The 16,841-nt window shown below is 32.0% G+C and overlaps 1 protein-coding gene across 5 annotated transcripts in view; it reads left to right on the top strand.

Moving 5' to 3' along the window:
* Nucleotides 1–16,841, top strand: part of LOC134534715 (phosphatidylinositol 4-phosphate 5-kinase type-1 alpha-like) — a 150,660-nt gene that overhangs the window by 64,216 nt on the left and 69,603 nt on the right. For all 5 annotated transcript variants that reach the window (XM_063373198.1, XM_063373199.1, XM_063373197.1 and 2 more), the window contains exon 12: nucleotides 10,421–10,504. In XM_063373198.1, coding sequence (XP_063229268.1) covers nucleotides 10,421–10,504 — 84 coding nt within the window. The remainder of the gene's footprint in view (nucleotides 1–10,420; nucleotides 10,505–16,841) is intronic.

Here is a 16,841-nt window from a genome sequence, read left to right as displayed (position 1 = left end):
CAAATGTAAATGCTTTACAACTTAACAAAGTAAATATTTCATGCTTTAAAAACATATTTTTTTACAGTTTACTTTGTGTTTTTATTAAAAAACAAAATGGGGGTCCTTTTTTTGGGCACTTTCCTCTATAAACTTTTAGTATATGTGTGCCACAACTGGAAGCTGTCAACGAGTTTTTAAGTTTTTTTACATAATTTTTCCTTTTCTTATAGGAGACAACTTCTCCACACCAAAGTGGTCCAAAAAATATTAATTCTTTTTCACCCCCCTGCTAGCAATGCTTCAGTGCAGTTTACCTTAATGTTGTAGTGCAAGAAGTAGTCAGTGTGGAGCTGTGAACAAAGTAAAAGCATAACCATTAAACATTTTTTTCAGGTTTAACTTAAATAGGTATAAGAGCTTGATTTTGGGACCAATACATACTTAACAGAAAATGCAATAGTAAAATTAATTGTATGAACAGAAACTAACAACAAAAGAAAAGCAAATGTGGAAAAATAAAAGGATGATTAAATTATTTTAATGAATATGTAGTTTAAATTTAACAGGAGAAATATAGTTATAATACTAAAATCTGCCTGATTATATACCAAAATTGCTTAAATATTTTGCATTTAATTTCTTGGTGAATTGCCTCCATCCTGTAATTTAAAAATATTTTATCTTGTTGGTACTATTTTAAAAACTAAAATTTTCAGCTAGTGCAAATTTTTCCAGCCATTCTGAGTTCAGGCCATTTACTGGTGCTAGTAATTTTTCTTAAAAGGTTTCTCTTAGGACAATGTGTTGTTACACAGCATTTCATTCACCTGCACGTTCGTTTTATTGCTCCTAAATTACCTCTATTCATTTCTTGATTCTTTTGGGGGTTCTGGATCCAAGTAACAGTGTTGTCACGTAAGTCTGATAGATGGCAGAAGGTGTGCCCAGTATGAACAATGTATCTGCTTAATACATACGGTATCAGCCTTATGAGAAAAAAAAAAAAACAAGTTTTGAGCCAAATATCAAAATTGTGCGACGTAAACTCAGTTCTTGCCTTCACCTTTCCTTGCGCTGTGTTATTCACTAATTTGTCACTATGGTTTTCTCTATTGGTGTTTTAGTATTCCACCCCCTTCTTTTTTTCTTTTTAGTTTCATCTTGTAGCTAAAGTTAATAATATTTAATTTTGGTGTATAAATGATGATTTTAAAATATTTCGTTATGGATGCAACTCTTGTCTCCGTAAATAAACAATGCTCGGCATGTTAAATTAATAGATTTTTCGTATGTTTGAAAGCTATCTACTAATGAAAAATAAGCCTTGGTTGATATAGTTTTGGTTAATTTGGAACGTATGTATTCAAATGTATGTTTCCGTTGTTTTACATTTTTAACAGGTTAGAGAATGTTCATCTGTGTGTTACATTGGTTAGACTGTAATGTTTTCTTTCTCCTTAGTTGATTTGTATTTTTTAAGTAGAAATTAGAATTTTATTTGTAATATAGTAGATTAAAATTCCAAATGGTTATATATTGTTAATGATAATAATCCCACCAAATTATAAATGTACTTTACTAGTACCAGTGAACATAGCTGATGATTCCCTCTCTCTGTTTAATATTGCACTTTTTAATCAGTATGAATTTATACTTTTCGTGCATGTGGATGCTTTAAACATGTTTCTTGACTGTTATACCTGAACTATTACATTGTTTGTATGGCTCGATGCCAGGATTAATAAGTTCTTTGTCGGGTATTATCATCGCCATGTTTAAATAGTCCACATCTTTTTATTACCCTAGAGGACGAATGTTAGTTATGTTGTACGAAGGGAAATTTGATGGTGCATGTGATAACTTTTAAAATAATGTGAAGTTTAGGAATAAAATAAAACAAGTATAGACAGGGGTGAGTGGCTGAAGTTATATAAATTATATGTTGGGGATTATCCCTTAAAGTTACATTTATTATTTGAATAATAGCTTTGAGAAAAATTGTGATACACTATAGAGTGTATTTTTTTCAAAGTAATTTTTGTCAAATGGATTAGAATTTTATTACAGATTGTCATTTGAAACAACACCATGCTTGTTCTGTGGCCATGTCCTTCTTAAACCAAGTTTCTATAATAATGTATTAAAAAATAATTTGAAGGCGGGAAGGTGGCCGTATATCATGCGAGGTCTATTCACATTACTGCATATTTCATCTTAACATTATTATCAAAGTTTTTTCGGGTACCCTTCAAGAGCTATATAATTTATAATTTGATAAGAAATGTGGGATTTTAATTTCTTGTTATTCCACCTATGTGATGTGAAAGATAAATTACTAAATGGTTAAACTAGCTGGCATTTCAGCTTCTTGCTGTGACATTTCACTTCACAACCTTTTGTTGTACTCTCGAGTGAGTGGGCCAGAATTCATCACAGTTTAATTCTGCTCCAATCCTCCGAAAGCAGAGTCTTGGTCCCGGCACAGGAACCCCACGTTCGTTAAATTACACAGGTGCGGGCCCTTCGAATGCCAAACATTTATCGTGGCTGGTGTACGTCTATTGGCGTCCATGGTTGTAATGGGTCCATACCTTTGCTCGCACAGTGCCATTCGGGGACCGGTTGGTTCAGTGCCCTGCAGGTCTTGTTCCCACCCCCGCTGGTAAATTAACTCTTTGAACTCCTGCGTCGAGCAGGTTTGCCATCTTCAATGCCCTTTTTCAACCCTTAGTAGGGTCTGCCTCCCCAATCTCTGGAATCACTTTGCATAGAATACTGCCTCGTAATTAAAGGCTTGGAGAACTATAATTGACGAAGAATTGGAATAGGAGTTTAAGATGTCATGATTGTTAGTCTGATTTCAAAGGGATCAGTTTTATTACAACTAGACTGAAATATAATTTAATTGAGATTTTGTTGAAACAAATTTTAATAACCCTTATTATAGAATTTTAGTATTTCCATTCATATTTAAAAGGAAGTCTCATGATTTGCCTGAGGGAAAGAGCGCCTTAGGTACCTAGAGAGATGTGCCCCAGTATGACATCCATTGACAATCCCTGGTTATTGTGACATCGCTCAGGAAGAAGATTTTTTTTAATTTTCTGGTATCAACTACGCATACAATATAAAAATCATATAAAATACAACTTTTTATTTAGTGAACGTGGTATTGGCTGACTGCAGGTACTTAAAAAGAAGATTAACTTTCAAAAACATTGTCCACATACAATAAAATAAAAATATAAATTTTGCAGACTACTTGATGCTAAAACATTTGTGATTTTGCTTAGAATATTCCTTGAATTTTTCCTTTCATTTAAGTAACATTTTCACCAGCAGTATTTTGGCACACCATTTCACGCTCCCATCCACTGCCTTCAACGTACAGCATATTGATTGACGTGTCTAAGTAGACCCTCTCTTCAGATACAACAGTGCCCGGCTTACATCCATTATAATTATGCCTGCGATTGCCTTGTAAGGATCCATGCGTAGCTGATTTTTTTACAATCTCTCTGCTGTTTTACAAGTTCCAGTTTAAGTATTCGCTATAAATTGTGTTTTACCAGTAATGAAAATAAATGTATCTTTACATCTAAATACTGTACACTCCCGATTAGCCGCGAAATTAAGTGGCAGGGCCACCGCGGATAGTGAAAATCGCGCATAATCTGCAAAAGAGCCGAAAATGGGAAACAAAAAAGGAAACATTAATTTCAACTTAAAAATCTAAAAATTTATGTACACTAAAAGTTACAATTAACAGTAAAAATTTTTAAATGATGCTAAACTACTGAATAATTAACATACAATACATTTCAGTAATGTAAACATAAAAGTGCTCGGTACTTGCTTCGTAACAAGGATACAGTACTGTATGTACTCAGAGGCTTCGTTAGACACTGTGTGAGTTCTGAGAAGGCCTGTGGCGTTTTACTGTGTACTGCACACTCGTCAGTAGAGTTCCAATTTGCTCACTTGTAATTCAATACAGATTTACATATGTGCTGTATTTTTTCGTAGCATACGCGGATAATCCGCACCACGGGTTATCCGCCCGCGATAATAGGGAGTTTACTGTAAGTGAAAACTGATTTTTTTTCAAGACACTATTCACATCTTTTAATTACAGAGATAGTCTTTGTATACACTATAATTTACAATTCATAGTAATGTTCTAAGTGGTAACTAGATCTCTTAAAATTGCGTGTTAATATCTAGTTTAGCTTATAGATTCCAGTAAATGTAAACTTATAATGCACATATCAATAAAATAAATGGCAATTGAAAGTTGAGTCAAAATCAGGCCATGCGTTCATGTTACTTTACTATGTTTTTTCCGTACTACATGTGTAATTATGAATATTTTTTTGGCTTTTGATGTTGAATGTTTACCTAAAATTCCTTTTGATTTGTTTACATTTTTGGATCATATCTCTTTAATTTGCATGTTTGGTTTGTAGTTAATGTATTCAAAACTATTATTATTTGTAAAGATAACAATTATGAATGGTTACAACAGTTGTAATAACTGCCCTTAATTATTGCACTTAATTCTAATTTATTTGTGGAAAAAACATACTGTTGTCTCTTTTATTTTTTTAATTTTAATTTTTTTAAAATATTTTGAAACTTATAGTAAAAATATTTTGCGATTAGCAATGAAGATTTTTGCATTAAAGAATGAACCATAGAGGATACTTTTTCACAAAATTTTTTTCTCTCTTCTGTATGTTATTTCCTTGTTACAATTCCTTTTTCATTACTTTTGTCAGCTATATTTTTTTTCCATCTATGAATGCTTTTTCTCTTTGATCTATCCTCTTTTGCCTTCGTTTTTGCCCTTCCCCAATCTATGTTCTGTTTAATGGCATGAGTACTAAATTAACTTAACTGCTTGTCAAATGAGCTGAGGTTATTCTGTAAAATCAGTATTTTTTAAGGTTTTGAGTAGGCATGAGCTGACCCAATCACTAATATGTAGGGTTTATGGCAGTTCATCTTCAGTAATTGACTTGCGTTTCGTGGAAATTCAAAACAATTATTTATTTTATACAATCTGTACTTTTTTCAAATATTATTTAATATTTTAATGTATTAATGAAAATTAGATACTACATATATCACTGTTTACATGTTTACATATAATTCTGTTTACATACTGTCCTATATTTTTGTTTAGGTTGACTATAGATTTATTAAAGGTTGTTTGTCTTGTCTATGGAATATTAATTAATTTTTACACATAGTGGTTAGGGTGGTCCAAAAAATATAATTTTGGAAATTGTTTTCTCCACAAGCCTGCCCTCATTACTTATGGTATTTCATAATTGAAAAAATTTAAGTTGAATTGGTCAATAATTAGGGGTCCCTATTATTGAACACTTCATAGATGAAAACTGAGTTTTTGTTAAAACATTGATTTTTTGGTTTTAAAAAAACAATAAATACAGAAATATTGTGGAAAAGTTATTTTACATTTACAGTGGTTATAATTCAGGTTTCTGAAATGTTAATATTATTACATAGTATTACATTTTGTTCTTGTTTAGTAAACATTACTAACATCATCAGCCATCAGTGTCGGCCTCTTGAATGTTGGAAACTGTTTTCTGTGCATTTGAACTAACCGGAGAAGATACTGAAACTGTTCATTTTTCGTGATACTGGTATTAATTGTTTGGATCAGAGCAATAACTCTTTCGGCACTACTTTTTATTTGGCGTACTTTCTCTTTGAGATCAATGAAGTTGGGATCAGAAGGCTTAGTGTTTTTAATTTACATTCCAGGTTGGCCTGGCAAAAGAACCCAAAAAAATAACAAGATGCTTTAAAAGCATTGTGTATATAGTGTCTTTAAGATTGTTTTTAAGTTACATCTTCTAACCAAAGTGAGTTATTTTATAAAGTTATTATTTTGAAAAAATAAAAGAGTTTTTAAACTTCCTTTGTTTATTGTTTTCAAAAAAAAAATTGCAACTTACACACATGACCAGTTATAGTTCCTTTCTTTGATTAAAAGTTTGTTGATTGGAAAAGTTTCTTGTTTCTAAAAACGTTTTTATACTTATCTGATCTTTCTAATAAAATAATTTTACAATACATACCAACACAGTTACAGCTGAACTTAATAGCTTCATGTTGCTTGATATAAAAAAATTAAGTCCCTGGGTTAAGTTCACTTAACCAGGTACATCCTTCTGCTGAAATATTTCCTGGGTGGGTGATGGCAGTCACCCTGTGCAGATGCCGATGCCTGTAGACAAATTTTAAGTTAAAAAGTCCAATTAATTAATAAAAAATGGTTACATTTTGGCCTGGCCCCAACCAGCAGGCGTGAAGTGAGCTATTCATAAATTTGCTTAATTTTTTCTAGCGAGCTGCCTACGACACGGCCGCACGTGGCGATGATCGTGCAAAAACTGACTTGCACTACACAGTTACCTTCCTTTACAAAGCTAGAAACAAAGGGAGGCAACCCCTTGGGCCAAATGACCAATCACAATAGTACAGTATTCAGTACCTGACCATATAGAGAAAAATACTGGAAAATTGTTTTTCCCTAAAAGTCTGGGAACACACATCACACCACCTCAAGGCACGCTCTGATTGGCTGGCGAGGCAGCACTTGGCGAAAGTTTGTCTATTTCTGCGTAGTGATGTGCTGCGTTTTTCCAACAATGCACTTACTTGACGCGTGAAAAATAACTTGCTGGCAACAGAGTGTCGCGCCTGTCTTGCTATCTTTTGAAACTTTCTAGAATGTTATATTCTTAGTACCTATATTCTTAGTACCTAGAATATGCTTTAAAGTTTGATAAAACTTAATTAATACACATGTTAATTTTAAGTGATTAAGTAAATTACAATGAAACAAATAATAAAACACACTACATTCAGATTTACATAAAACCTAACCCAAATTAATGATAATAACTATTAAAACACAAGCAAAATACTTGAAATGCCTATCCATAATAAAAGAAACGAGTACAAAATAATTATAAAACATTCAAAAAACATCAACATAAAACATTCTCAGTCAAAGTGTTATTGGTAGTAGGGGGCAGGAATTCTGAGATGTTACAAGTTTTACCAGCCTTCGGTGACTCATTCCAATGCTGGCCAAAAATGAGGACTACGAACAAACTTACTTCAGTGATTTCTTTTTCTTCTCCAGATGTAAGGTTAAACTGTTATTTGAATAGTTAGATTTTAAGAAAATAAATAGCCTTTGCCATCCAACGTGTGTTTTGTAAACCACCTGGGGCTTGGAACATTTATTTTGATCCTGGGCTTGTACCTCCAAGAAAAAGCAAAAGCTTTACGTAGTCATCTCGAGGCTGCTTTGGCTGATGTGGGTCCTCTAAAATGGCAGTATAGTAGCCCACCATTTCTTCCCTAATTTATTTGTTTGGTCATTGGATATCATTTCTGCCTTGAAAATATATTTCCTTGTCAATCTGAGGCCAGTGTTTGTTGAAACACTTAAATACAGCAACATCTGGACCACCAGTTACTCCAAAAGCTGTGCTGAAAACAGACGAGAGCACAATTTCAAGTAGTACATGGTTCCTACATGTTTAAACTCTTTTCAAGAATAGCACATGCTCCACTCTTAGTGTCTGTATTGGCAGCTGTTGTGTCAAATACCAGAGCACGCAAATTTTTTCTTAGGTTCCAATCATCCAGAGCGTTTGGGCAAGCAGTAGCTTGCTTGTTCCTGGCCAGGCCCATGGAGAATCTTTGGAACACCTAGGAATTTCTTGATCCCATCTCCAGTGACAATTATCACCACTCTGTCAACCTTGTCATTGTCCCCCTCCCTCCCCCCGTCAATATCTGTAAGAAACTCGCCACCCCAGTTAAAGGATCCTCAGAACATAAAGATGACTTATTATTTTCTGCTTCAGTATTTCATTCTTTCATGCGATTACGCCTTATTGTGCTCCGAGATGCTGACAGCTTATCCAAAGTCAAACTACACGCCTGCACTGATGACAAACATGGCTTTATGGTCCGATAAGTTTACTCTGTCAAGTGATGCTGCTACGTTGGTTGTGAGAATCTTCTTCCTTTTTATGGGTTGCTTTGGAGTAATGCTCGTGGAAGGTTGATAGTTAAAAATCAGATTCATCAGAACTGCTATGGATTCTTCATTTACTGCTAGCATACTTGAGGTGACACACTCTTTGAATTTTTGTATTTTTTTAACAGAACGCTGACTTCTCAACTTATCCTGACTTTCTCGTACTTGCTTTCGTAATTCTTGAGCTTCTAGATTCTTGTGTGCTCGTACCATGCGGCAGCTCTTGGTGTCTTCACGCTGCATTATTATAAACTTCAGTATTTGCAAAGAATGTTTATGTGCATTGTCAAAAAGATCTGAGAGGTCTTCTTTGAATATTTCCTCTTTCATACGACAGCTATCAAGGAATGTCTTCTTTTTTTTAAGATTTAGATATTCATTATACAGTTAATTGAGTTTTCTTTCAATCACATCTATTCTTTGAGTTGGAATCTTCACCATACCCCAAATCTCCAGGACAGCTTCAGCAGTGGCTCTTATCCATTATTATTTGAGCCCAAATTTTGTTAATATGTTGGGAAATAAGTCTTTGCAATATGTGTCCTTTTTGAACGTAGCATAGCTTTGGAAAGTGATTCAGTAGACTTTCCAATGAGCCACACTTCAGTGGAAGATCTAGTAGAAACACAGCCACGAATGAGCAATGTATCTGCAACCGAGACTAGTATAAGATATTGTATTTATGACCTGAGTTGACTGAACATGTTTGTGTAGTTAAGAAAGTCAGTACGACACTCTTAGGTTACGTTTTAAAGGCAAATAAGTTATTACCTACTCTCTTTGCTAACTAAACTTAAACCTAATGCTTATTGTAATGTAGGTAATACACTTTCTGTGTGTTCTTTAATAAGTACTTACCAAGCTTGAACAAGTTGAAATGCAACTAATTTCACTTATAAAAGATTCACAAAAAAATCAACGAACACTTGTTTTTCACTGAAATCAACATTACTACTATTACTACTGCTGCAACCTGGTGGAGGCAGTTAGCGGCAGTTAGCCAGAGAACTAGTCATTCTTCAAACAATGGGAAGGTCTGCTCCCTAGTAGAAACTGATCTAACACTTCTTAATAAAGTCTTCTAAGAGTACATTGTAATATTTGATTGATTTCTTTCAAAATAACCTTTAAACAGCAAACTTTTAAAAATGAAAAGAAAAAAAAAGTTTTTAACTTTCAATTTGTTGGGACCCCTAAACTTTCTCCAAATGATCCAAATTTTGGTTTTTAGTAATTCACTTTACATAGTGGAATAAGGGCAGCAATGTGGAGATAAATATTTTTAACTCTTATTGTTTAAAGATAATTGTGGACCACCCTAATAATGGTGTTTGTAAGAATCATTTCAAAGGAAAACCTTATCTAGAAAATTCACAGCATTATTTTACATTCAGTTTGGATTGTTTTCGAGTCTAGTATGTTACCAATAACACTTTGAGGTTATGAACATATTTGTTTCTGACTTTATGTTTATTTGATGCTAAAACATGTATATGTAATGTATTTTAAGGGTATGCTAAGAATATGTGTAGTTAAAAATGTTATTTATTTTTCAAACATCATTTGATGGTCTTGGCTTTCAAGTTTCTGTATGTAGTAGGTTTAGTACCTTGTAATTTTGAACTTCTCTGTTGTTAAAAATAATTAGTTTTACTGTGCTTTTATGATACCACTTTTCTTATAAATAGTTGCTATGCTAAACTCTATATGCATTATGCAATTTGTAATTGTTATCTTAGTTATATGCAACATTTAGAAGCTTTTCTGCACTTTCTACACTGCTAGCACTAGAAAGTAACACGTTACTAAACTCTGGCTGCATCCCTATACCAGTATCAGTGCTTTGTTTTTTCTTTATAGCTTAGCTGCTGATGGCTTTATTTTTGTAGTAGTGTTGTAACACTGAAAATTGACTGTGATTTAATGAAAAAAAGTATTTTTCTCATCAAGTAACATGTAATTTTTATTTTATTATTATTATTATTTTTAGCTATTTTGGTGCCTGTGCTCATGTGCAAGTTGTAAAATTAGATACAAATTTTACTTGCATCATACTATTTTTAGATAAATTTAACTTTATGCTATGTCTAAAAAAATCAAAACCATTTAAACTATCGTATTTTGTTATGTATTTAACATAGAAAATGTTTAATAGTATTATGAAATAATATACTTTTTTCTCAGAAATATTTTTAAAAATATTTATTATATTATTTGACAGCAGTAGGTAATCATTCAGATTTCATAGGTATGATGTTTCGTAGTGGAATTGATACAAATTAAATAAATGAAATTTTTGCAAAACCTATCATTTTCTTTTGGGCTAACTGTTGATGTTTTTTGCAGCGTTGAAGCATTCCCCATCAAAACGCAAGAGCATTTCTAGGCCTGTCCGTGGTGTGGAAGTTGAAACCATTGATTCAGGTGTTGGTAAGTGCTATTTCATTTCAATTAAATAAATAGCTCTACAGCAGCATAGGGCAAACTAAATTTTTAATGCTGTTCAATTGATGCTTGAATTATTTTTGTACTCAATGTTTATGAGGACTGTGAACTGGTTGGTTGTGTGTGAGTAATTCCTTCTGACTACGAAAATACGAAAATCAGTAACATTTTATTTTGCTGAAACTTAAATTCTGTGCACAGTTGGAATTTAAACAATCAGCATGATAGGGTTAACTTTGTTAGGTGGTGAAAGTGTGAATAATGTTTTATTTTAAAGAAAAATTTATATGAACATGTGTTTGTCATGATTTCATTAAAAAACTGCCAATATTCTTGAAAACTTAATAAGGCCAGTAATAATTTTTTTATAGTATTTTCGGTGCTTGAATTTTACCCATCAAAGTGTAAGTTTGTGTTGGTGTGTGAAATGTTCCTTTCAGAAGAAATTCATGTCAAGTACTTATTACTTTCTCAACGAATAATGTAGAATTTCATTTCACAATAGTTATTTAATAAAGGGACTTCATTATAGCTCTAGGCGAGTATAATATTTCAATGTTTAAATCTATAGCTTCTCTATGAATGTTTTACTAGATAGTCGATAAACCCTGCATATTATGTCACCTTAAACATGCAACACATTATTTAAATTTTATTTTAAAGTCAAGTAGGTATTTATTATTAAAAAGATATTGTTTGACTTACTGTGTCATGATCACCCATTGGACTTTAGTTTTCTGTCACAAATGTCTCAAAAAAGTCCATAAATAAACATTAATCGATGCTGAAGTCACCAGGGACGTAACTAGAGGGGGGCAAATAAGATTTGTGCCCCAGGCACCAAATTTTGGCGGTGGATGGTGGGGGGGGGGGGGTTGGTGGGGGGGGGGGGGGGGCGCTAAACTGGCAGAGTAAATTTAATATAGATATTTACTTGTATGTCATAGTGTTATAACACAAAAATTAAAGTTGGTGGGCAGATGAACTGAATTATTTGTATTGAAAGATACATACATGTATATCATCAAATTAAAAAAAAACTGGTATTTAACATGCACTATCCATCTTGCGATGCATTTAAAATGAAATGACTGTAAATAAATGTATTTATTTACCATGGAAGTTGAATAAAAAATATTTAGGATAGTGGAATTAATATGTGGTGGCGATATGAGATAATTTCGGGATTTGGTTTGGTTGGTTTCAAAAGAAAGGGGGGTGGGGTTTCCTAGGTGAGTCTTGCCCCGGGTGGAAACTAGTCTAGTTACATCCCTGGAAGTTATAAAATTTATATTTCTGGCTGTCTTTTGCTAACTGGCAATTTTTTTTTGTCTCCTCACCTCAAATTATAGTTGCACATAAAATGTAAATATTTGGAGACCTTCCTCTTAAATCATGTGGAAGTTATCTCCGAAAAGGTTTAAGCTTTATAACATTAAAATTGGCATGTTTCAATGAAAAAAAGATCACGCTAATTATGTTTACTTTTTCTTATGTATTAAACTTATCCTGTAAGTAAAACATGTCTAAAAAAATTATTAAAAGGCCCTCAAATAGTACCAAAATTGGTTCTGCATGTTTTTTAGGTGAGGTTGAGCTTTATGAAACACTTTCCACTGCCTTTAAAAAATACAATTGAAATTTCTTGGAAGTAGTTTTAATGTATAAAAGCTAGGCCCGTGCGAATACTAGTTTTTTTGTGCGAAGCGAATATCAAATTGAATGTTTAAAGTCGAAATGAATTGTGAATATTGTTCTCAGCAAGGCTGTATGACACCTTTTTGATACTAGATTAAAGTAAAAAAAATAATGTTTGAACTGATTAAGTGATAAAACCAGTTGGGTCATGTATATATATATAAAAACAGTTCAATAAAAATCATAAAATAAACATGCATAAAATATTATTATTAATAATAATAATAATAATAATAATAATAATAATAATAATAATAACAATAAGGAAAAAGCAAATAATAATAATAATAATAATATTGAAAAGCAAGCAATAATATTAAAAGCAAATCTGAGTGCCACATTTGATTTTAAGTAACCAATTCTATTGTGCAAAACATAACACAAAACACAAAAAGAAAAATATTTTCGTGAGCAAATTTTAGTCTTCGATTTTATAAAGCTTTGCAACAGACTTGACATTAAATGCAAAGCTTCGTATAAAACAAATAGCAAATTTTCTGGTGAATTCAAATAGAATAGTATTGAAAAAAGTTTTGATTGATTCACTTAGGCAAAGCTTCACACAGGCCAAATAAAAGCTACATTTCATTTTCAGAATGTTCTATACTGATATTAGAATATTGTTTCACAATAGCCTCAAAATATTCTCACTACCTTAGAAGCAGTGATTTTCGGTATTAATAATGCAGTATTGTGAGAAACTCAATTAGAACTACAAGGAAGCTTATTTTAAAAAGTTGATTGTTTCCATAGTGGGTCCATATAAATTTTGTATTCTGTTAGCAATATAACTACAACTATGGGTGTGTTTGTTTTCTTAATAGATAATATTGTCTTTGAATCTTTGTTTTACTACCATATTGTTGGAATATTTTTTTATATATATATAGTCGGATGTACTTCTAGAGATTTTGTGTTTATAGTAATATATAATATAATAGTAATATATAATATATAATATATTATATATATATAATAATAGGTCATATAAACAGTTTGTTAGGCACCTACATGTAAAAAAAATCCTTGGTAAATTTTTTTCTGAGTTACTCTTGTACTTCTACAAAGAAGAAAGATAGAAAGTAAGAAATTCAGTTCTTCAAAGTATTATGATGTATAAATTTGGTTTTTGACTAAGGAAAGAAAAAAAAAAAAGGTAGTGGGTGTTTGCAATTCTTCATGAAGCCGTTGTATTTTCGCTAAACATAGGCAAAGGTATTTTAAAAACTGAGCATTTGGCTGTTTTGGGTATAGTTTCATTGCTCCATTAATGTTGCGAAAACCAGGAAATATAAAAAATTGCACACTATATTCCTATATTTACCATAGTTTTAAGTTATTTTAAAATTAAACCAGTCATTATATTTTAAATTTGACAGTGCATCAGCTTTACAAAATATGTTTCAAGTACATTAAAATAGTTCTATTTACAAATTCATTAGAAAATATCACTTTAAATTTACATCTCTTATTTATATATAAAATGACTGTTTTTTGAAGTATTTAAAGAATTGCCTTTAAGTAATCAAATAATGGAAATTAACCCTAATAACTTAGGTATTTTTAATCTATATTTACATAATAAATTTCATCTTTTAAAAGGTTCATTTTTTTATTTTCTGATAACATAAACTTTCATTGCAACCATGTAGTTTTTAGACTGTTGTGACTTGCCAAATGGACACCAAAAAAAAATCTAATCAAATCTAAATGTTCACCTTCATGTGATATACCTAATTAATTTATATTTATTTCTTGCTATAACATCAGTAAATGTGAAAATACTTTATGCTTTCCTTGTTTTGAAACGATTGTTAATTCTTACCTTTTACTTTCTTACTACAACTTCAGTTAACTGCAGTGAAATGTTACATCGCTGCTTGCTTGGCTTCACTGCCTTAAAGAACAGTCACAGTCATGTAGAGATAAGTGACAGAACTAGATAAGATACCAAGTTCCAGGTGTCAAGAACCTTGTTATCTTTGTTTGCTGATCACCAGTGTTTCCGCTTACCGAACACACTCATTGCAGTTTAATTGGACCGAAAGTACTTGTACATTTTTTTTTGCTGCAAGTTCTATAAATAAGAGGTACTTCAAATTGTACACTCATCTCTTGCTTTCGGAACCTCAAATAAATAATTTCATCTCATGATTATGGTTGTGAAAATTTCAGTCAGAATTTTGGAACTTCCCCACCAAGCGTGTATATATATTTTTTTAATCATCATAAAATACTTAGTTTCAAGCAAAAACAAGTGTGAGCTAGTGAAGCTCGTTGGTGGACGGCTTTGAGATTGAGTTTGACATGTCTGCTCAAAGTGACTGGTGAACCAAAGGTCGTGAGTGTGATTCCTTCTTGGCTGAGTCAGGTGGGAGTTTTCTTCCTGGTTATTGGACCTGATTATTATGCCGTCCCGTCACCCCCATACTGCTGAAAGGAATGTCTGATCACAGTAGTTTTACCTCTATTTTGATCCAAACATGCCATGGTCCAGATCACGATCCAGCATCCGGGCTGATTACCCCATCATCATAATCATTGTCTGATAAATATAAAGAAAGTAATTTTAATCAGGCAGGACCATCGGGAGAAGGGGATTGGTGGGTTGGGTTGAGTTAAATTTTTTTTTAAAGCTTGTGTTTATTCTGATTGTAGGATAAAGTTTACAAGCCTATTACCAATAAAATCCATTGAAAACCTTGTAAGTTATGTGATATTCACAGATCACCTTGATCATTTAGTATTTAAATTGTTCTTTTTTTTATTTTTTTAAATTTGGGTTTTGAATAATTGTTCATTAACAAATGGGAAGGGGGGGGGGGACAAGTTTGTTCACTCCCTCCCCGGGCTCTTTGTTTCTCCCGAAGGCCCTGATGTTAATATTTTTTTTTATCCATTTAAAAATCATCCAATTGCAGCCACTAGTATTAATTTTATGTAAAATATTTAGATAATATAGAGTGTGAAACTAAGATAAAATAAATCCTAAGAAATTCTTTAAACCACATATGGTTTATCATAATTAATTATTTTAATTATAAGTCTTCATGAACGTCACTTGCTAACAGTTTTACACTTTTTAACGCAGCCGGTCAAACTTCTTCAGCTACAAGTCAGACTAGCAAACCTGGTAAGTCGCATGGTCAGTAATGCTAGTTTTATGCCATTATGACTGCCGAAAATGCAAAACAAATAGGTTTTTTTTTGCCAAGAAAGATTAAAGCATTAAGGCTTAGTCTCACACGTGATGTTGATTTTTGTCTTTTTTTGTGATTACCTTTCTTTAAAGGCTGCCACAAATACTTTCAACAGATATTAATTTAGTGTAATTATCATGGGCGTAAAATGTTTTGTGCAAGTGATAATAATTACTAAGACTTGTGCAGATTTTTACATTCATGATATTACACTAAGTGAATATCTGTTGAAAATATTTATGGCAGAAAAACACATGCTCAAGAGGTATTGAGTTAAAATTTTAGAAATAGTTTGTATAAAAATTAATGACTAAAAAAAGAAAAAAATCAACGTGGCATGTGAGACGTCCTTAATATTATTGAGTGGGCTATGATGAGTTGCAGCATAACAAAATACCACTTTGTAAATAATTAAAATTTTTTTAAATGTGTAACATCTTAATTATTGGTGGTAGTTCTTTATAATATTTACTGTTTAATGAATTTTAACAAGATGGACAGTATATTAATATGTATACTAATAAAATTCCTTGTTGAAAATCCTGTCCAAAGCCGGAGTCTTATTTGCTTTAATGGGAGCAGTTTCATTTTAAAATTTTGGTCTGCTAATCAGATGATCCAATAGTCAATGTAGCTGCTCAGGCAGTGAATACTAGCGGCGTGTATAGAAACTGTGAGATTCACGTCTAAAAATGTATTAAAAAAATTTTTTTTTACATATATTTATCATGCTCAGCATTATTTTAAAGAATTCTACATTAAATTTTGTGTTTGAATTTGGTATTTGCAACATGAGAGCACACGAATTTGCTCCTTACTGAGGTTAGATGTTTCACATCACTGGCTTACATATTTTTAAAACTCGGCTTCAGGGTATCCACATTCTGTAAAGTCAGGGAATTCACTAGAAATTCTGGAAAATTCATGGAAATTTCCCAAGGGTAGTAATTTGAGGGGAAAATTTTATGCTCCAGTTTGCCATCACCCAGACTGTGAGAGATTCATTTTTTAGATGGTATATAAGTGCATGGTCATACACTACAAAATAGCATATACATGATGGGTAAATTTTTAAAGAAAAGTCATGAAATTTTAATTTTTAGTAATTGAAAGTTAAGGAATTTTTTTTGCAGATATGTGTGTACACCCTGTTATTTGCTTTGCAAATTTTTTCTTACACAAATGTGTTTTAATATATGGTTAATACATTTATGTAATGTTGTGGTAGTACTTCTGGGTCTTTAGGTTAAAATAATCATGCCAGTCATGGTTAATGGTTCACTGAAATCAGTCCTTTTATGTAATTGAACAATACTTTTATATAAGTATGTACTATAAAAATTATTATTCTTTCTAGCTGTTTATGCATATAAAAAAACTTTGGTTATTTAGCACATTAAACATTGATATGTCTAATGCAGGAG

Source organism: Bacillus rossius, chromosome 8 (genome assembly GCF_032445375.1).
Source record: "Bacillus rossius redtenbacheri isolate Brsri chromosome 8, Brsri_v3, whole genome shotgun sequence".
NCBI classification, from domain to species: Eukaryota; Metazoa; Arthropoda; class Insecta; order Phasmatodea; family Bacillidae; genus Bacillus; species Bacillus rossius.
The sequence above is the reverse complement of the archived record's forward strand: the minus strand, read 5'-3'. Positions and strand labels throughout refer to the sequence as shown.